This window comes from Gallinula chloropus (assembly GCF_964237585.1).
Source record: "Gallinula chloropus genome assembly, chromosome: 4".
Lineage (NCBI taxonomy): Eukaryota > Metazoa > Chordata > Aves > Gruiformes > Rallidae > Gallinula > Gallinula chloropus.
The window spans coordinates 26,877,732-26,894,007 of NC_140088.1; the positions used below are offsets into that span (position 1 = coordinate 26,877,732).

At 41.1% G+C, this 16,276-nt stretch overlaps 1 protein-coding gene across 1 annotated transcript in view; it reads left to right on the forward strand.

The window, feature by feature from the left end:
* TUB (TUB bipartite transcription factor) overlaps positions 1-16,276 on the forward strand; it is a gene marked incomplete at both ends in the record, with an annotated part of 70,084 nt that overhangs the window by 40,130 nt on the left and 13,678 nt on the right. The window contains 2 exons of the mRNA XM_084263419.1: positions 4,387-4,521; positions 15,284-15,451. Coding sequence (XP_084119545.1) covers positions 4,387-4,521; positions 15,284-15,451 — 303 coding nt within the window. The remainder of the gene's footprint in view (positions 1-4,386; positions 4,522-15,283; positions 15,452-16,276) is intronic.

Consider the following 16,276-nt stretch of genomic DNA (forward strand, 5'->3'; position numbering starts at 1 on the left):
GGAATACTTTTTTGTTGTTTTGTGTTTCTTCCCCTAGGATCATAGGAGTGTGCGACCTCTGCTATAAATAAAAATGGCCATGGAAATGGAACAAAAAATGTTCTGCACTTTCATGGCATGCTACTTTGAAACTAATTCCCCCTGTGAACATCTCATCTTGCAGGCTAGATGGACAGCATGCTTTCACTCAAATACGTGGGGAGAACTTGCGTTCAGTAATTTTTTCAATTCTGTATTGTCAGCATCACAAACTATTCAGTTACTGACAAACTGCCTCCTGTCCTTTGATTGTGAGTTGTAGCTTCGTCCTTGTAACGTGCAGCATTGTCCAATGCAGAGCTGGTTCATGGAGAGACTCCTTTTTCCTGCTTCGGGCAGTCAGACTGTGGGCGATGCGAGGCAAAGACAGGACATTGCTCTTCAATGCTTTGATGCAGCTGCTTTTACAATTGTACTATATTAGAAGACCGCTTGTTTGTTGTTCATCTTTTTGCTCAGATCCCAAGCTAAATAGTGTAATCTGTGCTGTTTTCTGTCTCCCCAAAAGTCTTTTTTTATAATACCATATTGAGGTTAGTAATCGGTACTTGATTTAATGAACATGGATGAATAACACTGAAATTAAAATCATGTAATCGTTTTAATTGAAAGCTTTCCATTTATCACAAAACTATTCCTTATAATTTCTGAGTCCAAATAAGAATGAAAAGTCAGATCTGAGAGCCCATTGTTATTTGCTGTTTGGACTTGTGTCTCAGCGCAACACATACTTCTCCATTTGTGTCTTGTCTGAATGCAAATTCTGGTACAAACAAGTAATTCTTGCAGAGAAGGAAAATATGTTGGCTTTTTTAAGTGAAGGTTTTCATATCTTGTGCTGGGGCATACAGAGTATGCGTCCAGATTTTCAGGTGTAGTCTCCTCTTGGCTAAGATAACAATCAATGGGCATTTTTAAAGTTACCTAGATTTATTTTTGCAGTGAAATGAACGCACTTTTGAGTGGCAGTCTTTGAAATGCCATCCCTGTATAGGGTTCTTAATGTATTTGTCTTGTAGTACTGCTATCACTGCTTTTAACTGTTCAGCATCCAACCAAGGACGTAATCATATTGTCCTATCAGGGAATATTATCTAGGGCGGTCAGTTTATCTCATTTTCTCTATTCGCACATTCTTGTGGGGAGCTATAAATTGCTTCATGGCCCATCTAGAGTCTGGGGAGAATGAAGGTGAGAGTTTGCCTCAAGGTTCCCATCCTGCTGAGAAAGGAAATTCCAGTCAGACTGTTACCTTGTGATCCAAAGGTGTGGCATGGGCAGAGAGGAGGACATTTGGGTTCCTGAGGACATGGTGGGGGACAAACATTGCCTCTATGAATTGTTTCATCTCCACAGAGACAGACTAGCTGGAGTGCTGGTTGGGTAAGTGCAGAGCCAGTACAGGGAGTGTCAGCAGTGATCCCTCTACAGCTCTCCAGGGCAGGAGAAAGCACCACAAACAGAGAACAGAAATTTTCACTTTGCCCCATAGCTAAATTTGTTGGACCCACTGAGGAAGGTAGGTCCCCAGAGCCCTCTCTGTAGGGCAGCAGGCTTCAGAAGGCAGCCCGCTGCCCATGCCTCTGCAAGGACCAACAGGACTGACCTGGTAGGCAGGAACCACCGTGCTGCGTTAACTTCAGCTCCTGCCACGCTGCAGCAGGCAGCACTTGGGCGTGCAGCATGCAGGGCGGTTAGTGCTTAGGGGCAGGGGAAGGCCAGTGCCTACCCTGTGCACGTATGTACCTACAAGGGCATAGCCAAATCCCCTGGAATTCGGTGCTGTCCTGTAACGAGTCTGTACAGTCAGCAGCAAAACAACATGATTTCTTTGATATGTGCAGGTAGAGGAGAAAACGTTAGTGAGCGGGTGAGCCTTAGCCAATGTCTGCTATTTGCTGAACAGTTAATAGCTAAGAACAAGATGGTGGGGTTTTGTGGCAGAGATGATATTTTGGGACTTGATTTGGATTTATTTTAGAGGTAGTGCTTTAAATATAATGCTAAAGCTCAGAAGAGCATCCTTTGGAAACAGGAAACTCTGCTCCAATTCCTTTCATGAATCTGGTTGCACTATCTGCACATTGCTGGTTTAAATCTTATTTTGCAATGTCCACTTATGTCTAAAAGTCCTTTGTAGCGCAGAGAGCAGCAGTGGTAAATGCTCAGAATTGCTACTGGGCTGGTTCTCTGCCTTATAAAGCAGTGGGAATGTTTCCCTCTCTGTCCTTCAGAGCTCCATCACTGTACTCATCACCAGATACCCTTACAGAAAGTTATGAGACAAAAGTAATTCAAAAAGCTTCAGTCTTTTGTTTGTTAGATCAAAGGATGGCTGGCAAGTTGGTGAAGATAAGCCTTTAACTTTTCAATTAACAATGTGGGAATGTTTCATACTTTGTTGATTGTTTCTTTGGACCAAGTAAATGTTGCAAATGATGTAAATGAGTGAATACACTGTGTTTTAAAGGATTTAGATAAATATCTGGTCATTTAATGTAGGTGACTTATGAAGTACTAAATTTAATTATAATGGAGATTATCATCTTTAGAACAATGGAAAAAGCACACCCTAGCTTTTAAAGAGCGGCTGTGCTACAGATACAGGATAGGTTGCTGGGTTGGCAAATCACAGCTACTTAAAGACTGGGGGGACTATTTGGTCCCCTGCTTAGTGTGGGGCAGCCATGCCTGTGGAAGTAGGACCCAGCATACTGCTTGTTGTGCACCATTTTCCCTGGCATCCTGTGCACTCTCTCTGTTGGCTATGTCATCTTAATTTCCAGTGCTCCATAACACTCGGCAAAGGGACTCCAGTCTTGTGACCAGCACAGTCTTGTGACAGGCATGAGGAGCTGCCTTTGACAAGCTGTTTCTCTGAGCTTTTAGTCACACACTCCTCTACTAATTTAATGTATATTGTCTGTGAAACCTGAACTCTTCCTCTGCGTAATGAGAGAGGGAGTGTGTGTTTACTGAGTGCCTCAGATGCTCTCTGTGTTGGGAATGTTCACCACAGATTGCTGTGCTGGGGAGGGTAGCTCTGGTGTGAAAGCTGCAAGCCAGACATGGTTAAATCTGTTTCATCTCCCTTCTCTGAGAATCTCCTTGAAGTTTCTATTGCTATTCATGTGCATGTCAAATTTGCTGAACGGGACCAGAAGCCTAAGGAGAGTCTCATCTTCAGAGAGAGGTTGCTGGCAGTCCGCATGTCACTGAGCATCACTTGCTCTTTTAGGGGTCTATGAAGTTTGTCGGGATATTTTTAAAGTAATATTGTGGGCAACCAGTTCTTTCCAGTAAGGCTCCTCACTGCCTTTTAAAGAAAGTACTTCAGTTTGGGGAAAAAGAGATGGTAGGAAGCACCAAGGGCCAAGGTGATACTCCTCCAGGATAAACTGGAGTTACCACATGAAGCTGGTGGGACTCAGCAGATCACAGTGACCAGCAGCTGGCACCAAAATCTTTTAGAGCCACCTATGAGTGTGAAGTTTGACAATTCTGTTCTCGATTTCAGAAAGGTACTTGCTTTTATCCCTTTGTAAACTCAGTATGGTTTCACTTCAAGGCTTGGTCTGGCCAGAAAAAGGAGTTACTGTCTGTTTTGCTTTCATATATTCTAATAGTGATCTCAAAGTATGTCATGCTTTTAGAAAATTATAAAGCCTCATTTTACTTTGAAAGCAACTAGCATTGCATGAATTATGTTGACATTCACAGTTCATAATGCATTGAGACTTCTAAAGAATTAATTAATTAGTATATCTTACAAGTTAAGGGGAGTTTTTCATTTCAGCTTGGGTATAGTTTCAGGATAAAACGCATGGCTTTTCTACTTATCATATCATGATATATGTGATGGTGCAAGAGGTGGTTTCAAAAACCTTCCCCTGATTCCTTGTTTACAGGTGTAGTGTTAAGCATAGGCACTGCAAAGTTGAAGTAAATTTTTTGTGCCTTCATGCTGCCATTGTTGGTTATCAGTCTGTCAGAGCATCAGTATGAGGAAAAGTGCTTCCTACAATAGCTCAACAACACATTAATACTCTGATGTCACTTTTGGCCTGAAAGTTAGGACCTGATTAATATTGGAAGGAGGGAAAAAAGTTAGGAAATACATCCCAGCTAACCCAATGCTTTCAGGTTTTTACTGTAGCTTTGCAAATGCTGGTTTATTTGACTCTCCTCTGCATGAATTGTCTGCAATACCAAACTCTGCCGTGCCTGCTTACTCTTTTATGCCTTCACAGAGTTCTGAATTCATTCTCTCCTCTCTCTCTCTGTTTCTCTCTCCCCTCTCTCTCTCTGTTTCTCTTTATGACTGGGTACCCTGAATCTCTCAAGCAGTGCAGGAGGCCGAACAGGAAGATGTAAAGGTGGTAGTGGATGCCCAAGCTCCGAAACCAACTAAAAAAACCAAGGCAGCAGCTGCGAGCTGTCAGACTGGCAGCGCCAGAAAGGAGAAAAAAGGGAAGCACAAAGGTTAGCTGCATGCGGCTGAATGCCAGATGTTGAATTGACTGCAAAATACCTTTTTATTATTATTATTATTTCTTTGGATTTCTGAAAATTGCCTAAAAGTAATTTCTTGAAATTTTGATGAGGTTGAAAGATGTGGGTGACTTGGTCCCGTCTCAGCATGTACAACTGGGGAGTGAAGGAGAGCTAAAATGTGCAAACTCAATCTTTTCCGAAGGAGTGTGCTTGTTCAAATTGCAGAGGAGGGAAAAAAGTACTGATGGAAAGATCTTGGTGTTTTCCTGCAGTGGTAAAGAAATGAGAATCATCTTGCACCCATGTGTATTTTTTAGGCTATCTGCATGTAATGTAATTTGGAGAAACAACCTTAAATTGCAGTCATTTCTGTCAAGACTCTTCCTGAGGTTTCAACTCTGTAAAAACTACAGGTTAAGTGGGGCTTTTGAAAATCAATTTAACAAAACCGAGATAACATCCTCAAAGGGGTTCTTCAAGTTGTTACTTCTATGTTCCTCTGTCCCACCTGGCTGACCTACAGGAGGTGTTCACATGAAAAACTTTTCTGCAACAACATTGGGTAAGATCAGGTAGACAAAAAAAAGAACCCAGCGCAATTGATAACAACAGAAGGGTAGGTAGAAATGATGTTGCCATCACTAGATTTACTATTTGAGCTTTGTAGAATAGATTATAGAAGTAACATGAACTACTTTGGAGGTATGCAGATTTATATATATATATACACACACACATACAGAAAAAGAGAGATACTTTTGTATCAGAATGTACAGGGTTTTTTTTATTTGATGGTGAATGACTAATGAAATTAATAAACAGCTTTCCAATAATTTGCAGCTCTTGGATGACTCCACTGTAACTCTGTCGTGGACTGTACTGTATTCCTGTCCTGTATATGTGTCTCTATTGCTTCTTAAGTGAGATAATAGTCTAGATACTTGACAAGTCTGTTTAAAGATAGCAATGACTAATAAGGGTAATTATTGAGGTCAGAGTATTGAGGCTTATCTATAGGGATTTTGCAGGAGTTGAGCCTGCCTTATCAAAATCCTTTACACCATATCACAGCTTAATTCTTGAGATTTGAATCTGCAGCTTCTCTCTCTGTAGTCCCTCTGGCTGTTAAAGAAGCCCTAGGTTAGGCAGGTTTTAGTCTAGTCCTAAGGTAAAGACTTTATTTGTATATTTTTAACAAAAAAAAGAAGATGGTGTGTGTCAAAACTTAATAAGTGAAAGTGAAAGGTAAAATTTACTGAATGTAAAAATTGCTGGCAAAACAAGTGAACAGAAAGGTGATGTTTCTGAAATGATGGCAGAAAGCAATGCTGCTCCAACATAGTAATGCAGAAGCCAAATTTTATTTGGATGTGCATCTTGCTATAGAGTAAAAATTCATTTACTGGTTTAAAAGAAGACCTGCCTTTGTGATGTAACTGAGCATTGTGCAGGGTAGCACTTAAATCAGGGTTACTGCACAGCCTCGAGGTTCTGCTTCATCTCACCCAGCGCCTGTTTTCCTTCACGTGGTGTCAGAACTCACAACACCGTGCTGGCCACTCACTGTGGGTTTGACTTGACGACTCTGCGCTGTGTCACCCCAACGCGTGCGTACATCTGCATGATTTCTAGGCGGCTTTCTGATGAGTTCTTGGCCCAAATATTCCATGAAGAAACTCCTGGCCGCAGAGCTGGCGAGGCACGTAGCAAGAACCAGTCGTCGTTGGAGTGTGGGTTCCCAGGGCTGCTCTGCGGACACGGGGCAGTGCGAGCCGGGGCTGCGGTGGTTGGGTAGTGCGCTCTGAACTTACCTCCTAGATCTGGGCAAGCCTGTGCTGACTCTGAAGGAGTTATGGAGCTTTTTTATTATCTCAGAGCAAGTAACGCTTGGTATTCTTCTTGTGTGTCAGTACTCGTTTTATTCATTTCCTGAACAATTCCCCAAACAGGAGAATGTTGGCACGTTTCAATGGAAGCAGGTTGTGTCGGTAAAAGTAATGTCACTACATGTAGACTGAGAACTTCTGCATTCTGATCCTGCTCTAGGTGTTGGAAAGGGATACTGTCAGTTACAGAAACTGCTGCTGCTGTTCCTAGTGCTCATCCTGCTGTGCTATGCATGGCCTGCCCTGGCATTCAGCATTTGCCCATCGTTTCCATCTTATGCATGTGTTTCCATGGAGCAGATGTGTTATCATTTATACTAAAGAAATGTTTTAGTGCCTCCTCTCCTCGAGTTTATGTTGATGATTAGTAACAAAAATCAACTAAATATCCCTGTCAGTTAGAGTGGGCTCTGAGTGTACACATAGCACCTTCTCATTCAGCTCATCTACTTTTCGTTGCACACCTGTATTTAACTGTTCAGACATGTATAATTTCACCCTTGGAGTCCTGTCTACATTACTTTTGATAGCATTGTAAATTTGGAGTGCTTGCAGGGGGTTATATCTGGATTTTCCTTCTCAAAGCTGAAAAATATTTTGTGATCAGATGAAAAATAAAACTGAATGTGACTTTCAAATTCAGAAGGGATTTTACTGGTCAAACCACTACAGACATAACTAATTTGTGTTAGGAATGAAGAAAATGCAAGTGGTAGCAGAACCTTGCAGTGGAACTTGTATCATTTTTCAGCTACTTTTAAGAGTAAGTGTGAGTCTTCAGATTTTTCTAATAATGTTGAATTGATTTGTTAATAACTTCATAGCTCCCTAATGAAGATTGATGAAGTTTATACCATTTTGTGGCACAAGAGATTTTGTTAGAGGAAATTCACTGGTAATTAGGCCAAATCTTGGAAGTTTTAGATTCTTTTTAGCTTTGCAGTTGCTTCTGGTTTTGTCTCCACTCTGACTGGTCTGTTACCTTTGTACAGTCCTATAAACAAGCAGGCTGAATGCACTTTGCTTAAAATAGCATTTTAAAGGTTTCTCTTAGTATTTAGCTACAGTGAGTGTTACCTTTCCAAGCATAGCCAAGTTCTTTGTGCTTTAAGAAAAAAGAACCTTTAGACCAGATCCTATGAATAATAAGCTAATTCAGAAGAAAAAAAATTGTTGAATTATACATGAATAGCTCTTGAAGCTGTAGAGTAATGATCATACTCTGGTCTTAGATGTGTAATGCTTTTTTAAGTGGCTCGTAGAATGCTGAAACTATGATCAGAACAATGTCCTAAAGACAAATGCAAGGGAAATATTAAGTTTAATGAGGTTATGCTGAGATAAGGCAAGAAAAGAATGTGGCTAATTGCTCATGTAGAGCTGATTGTGCCTCTCAAGTTAGGGGTCAGTACATTTTGTAATTCCATGATGGGTAGTATGGTATTCAGCAATTTTTTCTAAATCTGTGATTATTACTGGCATTTCATTCTTAATGACAGTATCTAGTATATATGCCTATTTAAAAAAAAAAAATCAATTTGTAAGAGCCTGTAAATGCAGTAAATTGATGACATTTTGCTTCGCTCATTAAGCTAGTATATTTGAAAGCTTTAGTCTCCCAGTTTATTGTCTGACCTGATACTCAGTATTGGGGGAAAAACCCCAATGAAAAAGTAACAAATGAGAATGTAAGAGGGTTGTCTTTCCAGTGGAGGTTATGGATCAAATTCGGGTTTGATTTGGGATGGTAGCAAACAGTGATTAAGGAAATTGGTGAACCTGCTGTACAGTATCAATAGATAAAAAATATTGAATATATCAATTGATAGAAAAACATTGCAAATGGCTGAAAATAGTTGCAGCAGGAACCTATGAAAAGTGTGTACCCTGCAGAATAATGCAAATACAAAACCAGAGCATCTTTTGATATCAAGATACTTTAAAAGTGGTGATTCCTGAAAGTAATACAGGTACATAGTGTGGTGAGGTTTTCTGTGTGGTGTTTCCCCCCCCAGCCCCTGCCCCGATACAGGTTTATGCAGAAGTTGGAGAGAGATATGTGTATATATAGACACACACTCAGGCACATGGGATAAAGTGCATAAAGCACTTTGGCCGTGTGCAGTGAATGAGGCAAAAACAAATTGGGGAGATAAAATGGAACCTTTAAAAACTCCAGCAATCCTTGCAAATCCAGAAGCTAATTCCAAGAGAAAACTGATTATGAAAATCCAGGAATCATTCAGTGAAAAGCTGTGGGGGTTGTTTTTTTTGGGTTTTTGTTGTTGGTTGGTTGGTTAGTTTAGGTTCTTCGCTAGCACTCTTGCGCTTACGGCATGTGAGTAGATTTTAGGAAAACTCTGCTCTGAACTGCACTGGTTCCCTCACGGCCGTGGCAATATAAAAGATGATTTTTGACACTGAAATCGGGAATCTGGATGTGTTTAAAATGTTTAAATAAACAAAGCCTTCCCAGCAAGGTTTCTTTTATGCTGTACATTAAATGTATATCTCATGTTGGGTATTCCCTGCTGTTTTAGTGAGAGTCAGAAAGCAAACGAGCTGCTGTGACGCACAGCGCTTTTTCTGCCAGGGTGGCTATTTCATCTCGTGATTGGGCTTGCTTCTTCCCTGTTTCTTTTCTGTCTTTCACGCCTGCCTGTCTGTTTTGATCTGTGCATCCTGTCCCATTTTTATATGTAACAAGCAACAGTGTTAATGCTGTCTAAGAAAGCCAGCACCATTTGTCGGGTAAGAAGCATGGATTCTCACTGTAACACTTCCTTTCTGATGGGGGGGGGGGGAGGGAGATTCATGTAGAGTGAGCTTGGCTTCCCTGTGCATTAAAGAGAAAGGGTGGGAGGAACAGCGAGTGAGTTTCCACCAAGAAACATCCTGTAATTTCCAGATCTGACAAACCTTTCAGGCTATGCTTTGGCAACACGTGAACTTGATTGTGAAGAAGTCCTCAGGGCAGAGATTTATAAAGTACAGTTCCTGCTAGAGTTTTCTAGATTTCAGCAAGGAGAGCATACAGCTTGGTGCTCAAGCACTCACTTTTAGTGACCAGATCTGGTGTTGGCAGCAGTCTTCCTCCTGATGGAAGTTTGGACTAAATCACTTCTAGAGGTCCTTTCCTAAAAAAAAATTAAATATGTTCAATTTGGCACCTTTCCCTATAAACAAACCCCTCTGTGAGTTTTGCACCACTCTGGAAGTAAACGTTGACAGCCTCAGTGGTCACTTCTTAATGAATGCAGATTTCAGAAATATAACCAACTGTTGTTTTGTCTTTTTAATTTAAAGTGTGGATCACTTGAGCAGGGTTTGCTTTAAGCCAAAGACAGACACTCCTATTAGTTTTGGTGTCAGTCTCCTAAGGACGGATTTCTCTAAGGATTGACTCACTGTCTTTGATCTGGGAGGAGGCCAGCAGGCCTTTGAAGGGTTCTGCTGCCATCTCTGAATTGGAGGGAACAGCTTCTCTGCAGCATTCTTGAAGAGGAATTGCAATAGCAGTGGTGCTGCTGCCCCCACAGCCTTTTTGAGAGTGTTTTAAGTGGATATAACTCCTCTGTCTGGACAGTGGTTTATGTCAACCTGGTACCTTGCCTTTGAAAGCACATTTGAAAAAATAAGAGGGAGGAAGTTTACTAGTGTGCTGGTGTTTGCCATCAGCATGTTTGTAGAGGAGGGACGTGCTTGTTGTAGATCCACATGGGCTTCAGGGTATTCCAAAAACTTAGGCTGTCACCAGTGTGCCTGACTTCCTATGTTGAGTTTGTGCCTTAAATGCTTTATAAATGAGAATAAGAAATTCTTATTCTTAGTTCCTAATTTATAAAGTAGGTACAGAAACACTTATTTTCTATGCTACGTTCCCCTCCTTGTTTGCCATTCAGTCACTGAGCCCAATTAGTTCTCTCTGATGTACTATACTGTTCTTTTTTGAGTTTCTTTCTTAGTTTGCAAATGTCCTGTGAAGAAATTCTTAATTTATTATAGCAGTTATTTTCAAATAACTTAGAAATCTGTCTTTGCTGCACTTAGGACACCATGAAAAGACTCTGTAAATAGTCAGTTAATCGTTCTTTCCTGTATTTACAGCTTCATGTAAAAGAACCAAGAGGAAATAACATTTGCTGAAAATCCTTTCACAGCAAAGTGTTTGCATGTATAAATTCATGCAGAGAGGAACATGATGTATGTAAATGCAATTAGATTCTTTTCCTGCAAGATCCCATTACTGGGGATTCATGTAGTAGGTAGTCAAATACTTGAGTAATGTTTTTGAGAGCTGACTCACTGTGCTGATGCCTGAAATCCGCTGCTGGGTAGTTTGTCACATATTTTATCTGTAGCTATTTTTTTTCCAGACTACCATTGTGCATCGTGCACTATTGTCAGGTAGCAAAATCTTTCCTCCTCTTGGTCTTGTGCTCATCTGTAAGTGGTGGCCACGTCTGTCAGCTGCCCCTCTGAACTTCCCCTGGTCAAACGTAGCTTGGTAGTTACATAGTCATTTCCTCCCATTTGACCTTCGCCCCTCACCCTGCCACCCCCTAAAAATTTTAAATACTCTTGTTATCTCTTAAAATCTTGGTTCTGGCCTATCCTCTTTAATTTGATTTCTGCTGTGATATTGTAATGTCATTAGACTGTGATGACTTGAGAATTTCTCTGATAGGGTGTCTAGCAATGCTTAATTGCAGTCCAGTTTTGAGAGGAAGTTCTGCTCAGATAGATTCTGGGCTTATACAGGAGAATTCAACAGACTAATCTAAGCCAAGTGTTCAGCATGAATATTCCCTTAGTTTTCCACTTGCAAGTAGGGTTAGGAAGTGTGTTTCTTCTCTGCAAAATCATTTTAAAGATTGTGAAGCTGAAATAAAAATGCATAAGGCTCAAACTAATACCCACAACTGCACTTGTAATGCTCGACTAGTGCTGCTGTTGCGGGGTGAGTGTGTGGAAAACCCATCCCCAGACAACCTCTAGGTCTGTGGGGCCAAAGAGGAGGGATATATTTCAAGACCTATAGTCTCCACCCCACAAAGCCTGTACTTGCTTACTTTGTCAGAAAGATATTTGATAGCTGCACCTGGTGGAACCAAGACAGAGCATCTGTAACCATTCTAGCATCTTTCTATCAAAATGGTAGGAAACTGTTCAGCAGAAAGCTGCTGGGGATGTAGGATAGAGGAACATATGCCTGGTGACCCTCTGGTAAAGAGATTTCCTTTAATCGCTTGATTGGAACAATAAACCAAGGTCACAGCTTCACATCAGTGAAATGTATTGTCATCACTCCAGTGAGACTGAATGGATTTGGGGTTGTTGGTTCAACCTCTACAGGCTGAAGTTTCAAACAGGCATAATGTGGTATCATACCATGCACAAAAGCTTAGATTTGTTCCCCATACATCATGAACACTCAGGAGATTTTGCCACTTTGTTCCTTTCCTGAGGCTTTCAGTACCAGTTCTCTTTGTTATTTATTTCATTCCTTTTTCTTTCTGCCTGCGTTCTAGACCTGGATCTTGTAAACTTTTTGTGTAGATAGTAAATGATGAGTATTTAAAGAAAATGAAAATATTAAACCTATGTAAAAATCCCATACCTGAGATGAAGGTTAAGTGCATGTCTACCCAATGTATTTTGAATTTCTTAGAATTTGGATTAATTCAGGTTATTAAACATTCTATGTGTTTAGCTTATCAGCTTTTAAGAGCATGCTGTTGTCTCTTTGTAAATATTGTCTAGAAGACAGAATAGAAAATGTTCAGTTGAAAGGTTGTCTAGTCCAACTGGAAAATTTTATGTGCTAACAGAACACAGGCATCAATAAATAGTAGTTCATAGGATGGAAATGCCAGGGAATGCCAATTTTCTGTTACATTTTTTTCCTTATCTCTTTGTTTAATTTCTGGTACCTCTGGGTTTCATCTCAGACACGACCATATCAAAGTTAAACAGAAGGTCTTTTCTGTAGAGATTGGTGTCTGGGGGTTGCTTCAGTCTTCCTCTTTGCTCCCTGCCCTCCTTCACGGTTGCCTCTCAACAATTCCTGGTTTTAGCAGGTATTTAAGGAGATCTCCACCAGGTTTTTTTCCTACCTGTTTTTTGGGAAAAGCTATAGAAAACGCTGACCGCAGCAATGAAGATGTTCCTTTGGCACAGCTCACTCAGCTCCATTGCCTGTTTTGACCTTGTCCTTAAACTAGGAAGCTTGTAGACATGAATGGTTTGTTTTATTGCACAGTGAACCATCCTTCCACTAAGTGGGTGGAAAGGAGTCGGTGAGGGAAAGAAAGCGAGAACGCAGGGAGGGATCCAGGGTTACACAAGCTTGGGAAGTGTTTTTCTAGACGTGAGGTAGGTGATGGTAAAGGCAGCTGCCTTTTGAACAATGACTTAAAAAGGTTTATATCTCATGATATAAAAGAAATGTGTGTGTATGCTTGCATTTAATGCCATTTTACAGGTGCAGATACAGCTACAAAAACGTGTGCACACAGACCAGTATTAAATAGTGAATGCTGCATTTGCCACAAGCCCTAACAGTACAGTATTCTAACGCAGCAGAGGTTCTTATTTTTTCCCCTCTCTGGCCACATCTTCCATTCCCTTAAATAGGGTCACCAGTGGAACCATTCCTATAGCATAGTAACACACTCTACCAACTCTTCAGAATACTGAAATGGATTTTTCTTCTCTAAAAGTGGTGACCTGCCAGTGCAGCCTTCGTCCTGACCCCTAATGACATGCGCTGCTCCTGACAGGATGGGATGGGAGTGCAGATGTTCTGCGGACACCGGGAGAAAGCAGCCTCAGTGCAGTGTGAAATGCTCTCAAAGGCATTTCCGTTGCTGCAGATCAACGTCTGCTTTGAAGTAGAATAATCAAGGCGTGTTGTTCCTTTTGAAATGGGTCCTCAAAATTAGGTTTGTATCATCCAAAGCTTAATTAGGGGCAGATGCGTGAAGCATCTTGTTAAATTTGTAGATGCTTTGGAAATTCAGATTGTCAAGGTAAGAACCTAACGTGAGGCAGCCACTTTAATGATGATGGTTAATATGGTTAAAGCTGTTACAAATACCACAGTGGATCTGAACAGCTGCCTGTCTGTTCTAGAGCACCTTTGCTGTAGTGCTTATCCGGAGATAACTTGTAGGAAAAAAAGCTCTTCTGTTCGCTGCTGTATTATACCTGCAATGTAGGACATTATGCTGTTCTGTTCGTTCTGCAGAGCTCCTCTCTGAAACTGTCATCCTGCCGAGACCAGAGAAACATTTTCATGGACTTTATTTAGTCCTTGAAGGTTGGATGGACAGGCTGTTCATTTGCTGTTAGTTGTTGTTACTTTTACTGTAAATAAATCAGAATTTATAGGCCTGGTGCTGAAATTTCCAGGTGGGGTTCTGTGTGATGCAGATGAGTCAGTAGTTCCTTGTGATCTTGAACTATCTGTGAATTTAATACCTCTGCAGCATGGGACTGCACCTCGTTAGGTAGCTGCACAGCCACTGCTGTTCCTGAGGGTGTGGACCGCTCTCTTCTCCACTTAGGCTTTGCATTGCGGTGGCATTGGCAGCAGGTATGGCAAAGTACAGCTAAGCGTGCTGAACGTATAATCCAGTTACCTTTTAATGCGAGGTGACAGCTGCTGGCAGAGGGGGTTGAAATGGTATTCTTGGAGACTTCTGCTGCAGATCACAGTCTGAAAAAATCCCAGTCCCTACAGCTCCTTCTGACACGATTTATTCAGCTCTGTTTGGTGTGAGAAGCACCACAGTCTCTATTGAACTAGCTCATTGCGATGCTTGCTCAGTCTCCACAGTGTTGCTTGCTTATTAACAAAAATTTCTCAACAGCAACAGTATACAGGCTTGTGTTATGTACTCCATCTATAAAAGATAATATTACCGGTTTTATTGGTGCAAAAGGTAATTTCTATATAGCTAATTTAGTAGCATCTACCAGCACCAAGTCTTAACTAAGAACTAAAGTACATTTGCAGTCTGATGTTTTAACTTGCTGTCCTGCAGAAAAAAAGAACAAAGTTAGCTTGTGGTAAGACCACACCACACACCACATTTTCATTTTTCATTCTCCGGAGGCAATTTCCAGCTGTAAGGATGTAAATAGTTTCTGGCTGTCATCAGAAGGTGCAGAGTCCCAGCCTGGCTGAGGCTGGAAGGTGCCTCAGGGTACTTACTGTCCCCATGCCCCTGATCACAGGAGGTTGCCCAAGACTCTGCCTGGTCCTAATGTGAGCATCTCAAAGGACGGAGGTTCCAGGGACTATGTATTATCTTTATAGATTCACTCTGAGGTTTTAACTGTGTAGCAATTTACTAATTTAGTAGGCACATTCAGGCTTGTTAACTCGCTGCTCTCCCTGTTGTATACGCTGCTAGATTGACCTGGGAATTATCCAGGTTCCAGAAACTTTGAAGCATCAGTTCATGTTACAATGTTGTTTATGAGAGTATATGGCATAATCTGGGACTCAAGCTTATCTGTTTCTGGTCTAGTTGTGTGTCCTTATGAAAGCTGCATCTGCTTCTCTGTTAGTCCTCTCCAGGGAATTTTTTTTCCCCTTTACATTATGGTGCACAGATGGGCGTGCTTTGGGGATTAGGAGGGCAACAGGGAAATCCTGGAGATCCTCTGGTGTGATGTGTGGGAAGTAAGATGTTTGCCTCGGAGGCTAGCTTAGTCTTCTTTAAGCACAGAAATATTATTGAATACAAACTTCTGATCTCTGTTTCTTAGAAAAGATACTTTTTGTGAGCATGCAATTCTCTTTTCAGTAACTTCTTGACACACAGACAACTCAGGCTTTTGTTGTTGTCTAACAGGGATTGATGGCCCAGCTGCTTTTCAAGATGATGTTCAGAAGATAGGAAGTCAAGTGCAGATCCTCACTATTGGGCAGTCTAGCCATGATGAAGATGATGGAGAGAAAGTGGCTAGTGGCCAACAACAGCAAAGCAAACAAGATCTTAGAACAGCAATGCAGAAAAAAGGTAAGTCGACAGAGCTGCCTTCATGCTTGCTTTATGTGTTTTGATTTTTTTGCCTTTTCTGACTCTCAGCCCTAACCTAAGAAGAGATTGTCACTCTGTGTAAGCCTGTTAGACTCTCTTCTATTATCTCAAAACAAGAAAAAAAGAAATTTTTCTCTCATCCCAAGGAAAGGAGCTCTCCAGGCTCTCAGGGATGTGGCTTTCCCATCTGCAGCGCAGTGCTGCTGTTACGGTACCAGGCAGATGCTATTGCTCACATCCATCTGTTCACATTTCTACATTGTACAACTCCAGAATTCACTGAGTTGCAGGTTAAAAAAAAAAGAGTACAGAAGAACAACATCCAAACTAGGTTATTAATTTCAGTTGCGTTGTCAGTTAAGCATTTTTCATGTCTTCACAATGTGTGTTCATGCTTGTGGAGGTGAAATTTACAGCACCGTATATTTCGCAGCATTTCCCATGCATTCCACTTCCTCAGATGCTCTAGAATGTTCGTTTGTTGGGTTTTTTTATTTTTCTAGAGGCATGCATGATTTGGGAGATAAGTTGTGTATGTACACGTTCGGGCATCCGTCTCTTCCTTCCTGCACTGTTCTTATTTCTCATGAGATTTTAACTGTAGGAAGGGGGACAAAAATATTCTAAAACTCTCACAAAGCTTTTTCTGAAGGCATTTGCTTGGGAGTTCTTCTTCAGTGTACAGCTTGTGAAGCAAAGATGGCTCAGGCCAAAATGCTCTGATGCTTTAAGAATAAACCCTTTGTGCATAAAGAGAAAAATGTAAGTGCAAACTTGACTCATCTAGAATAGGCTATTCATACC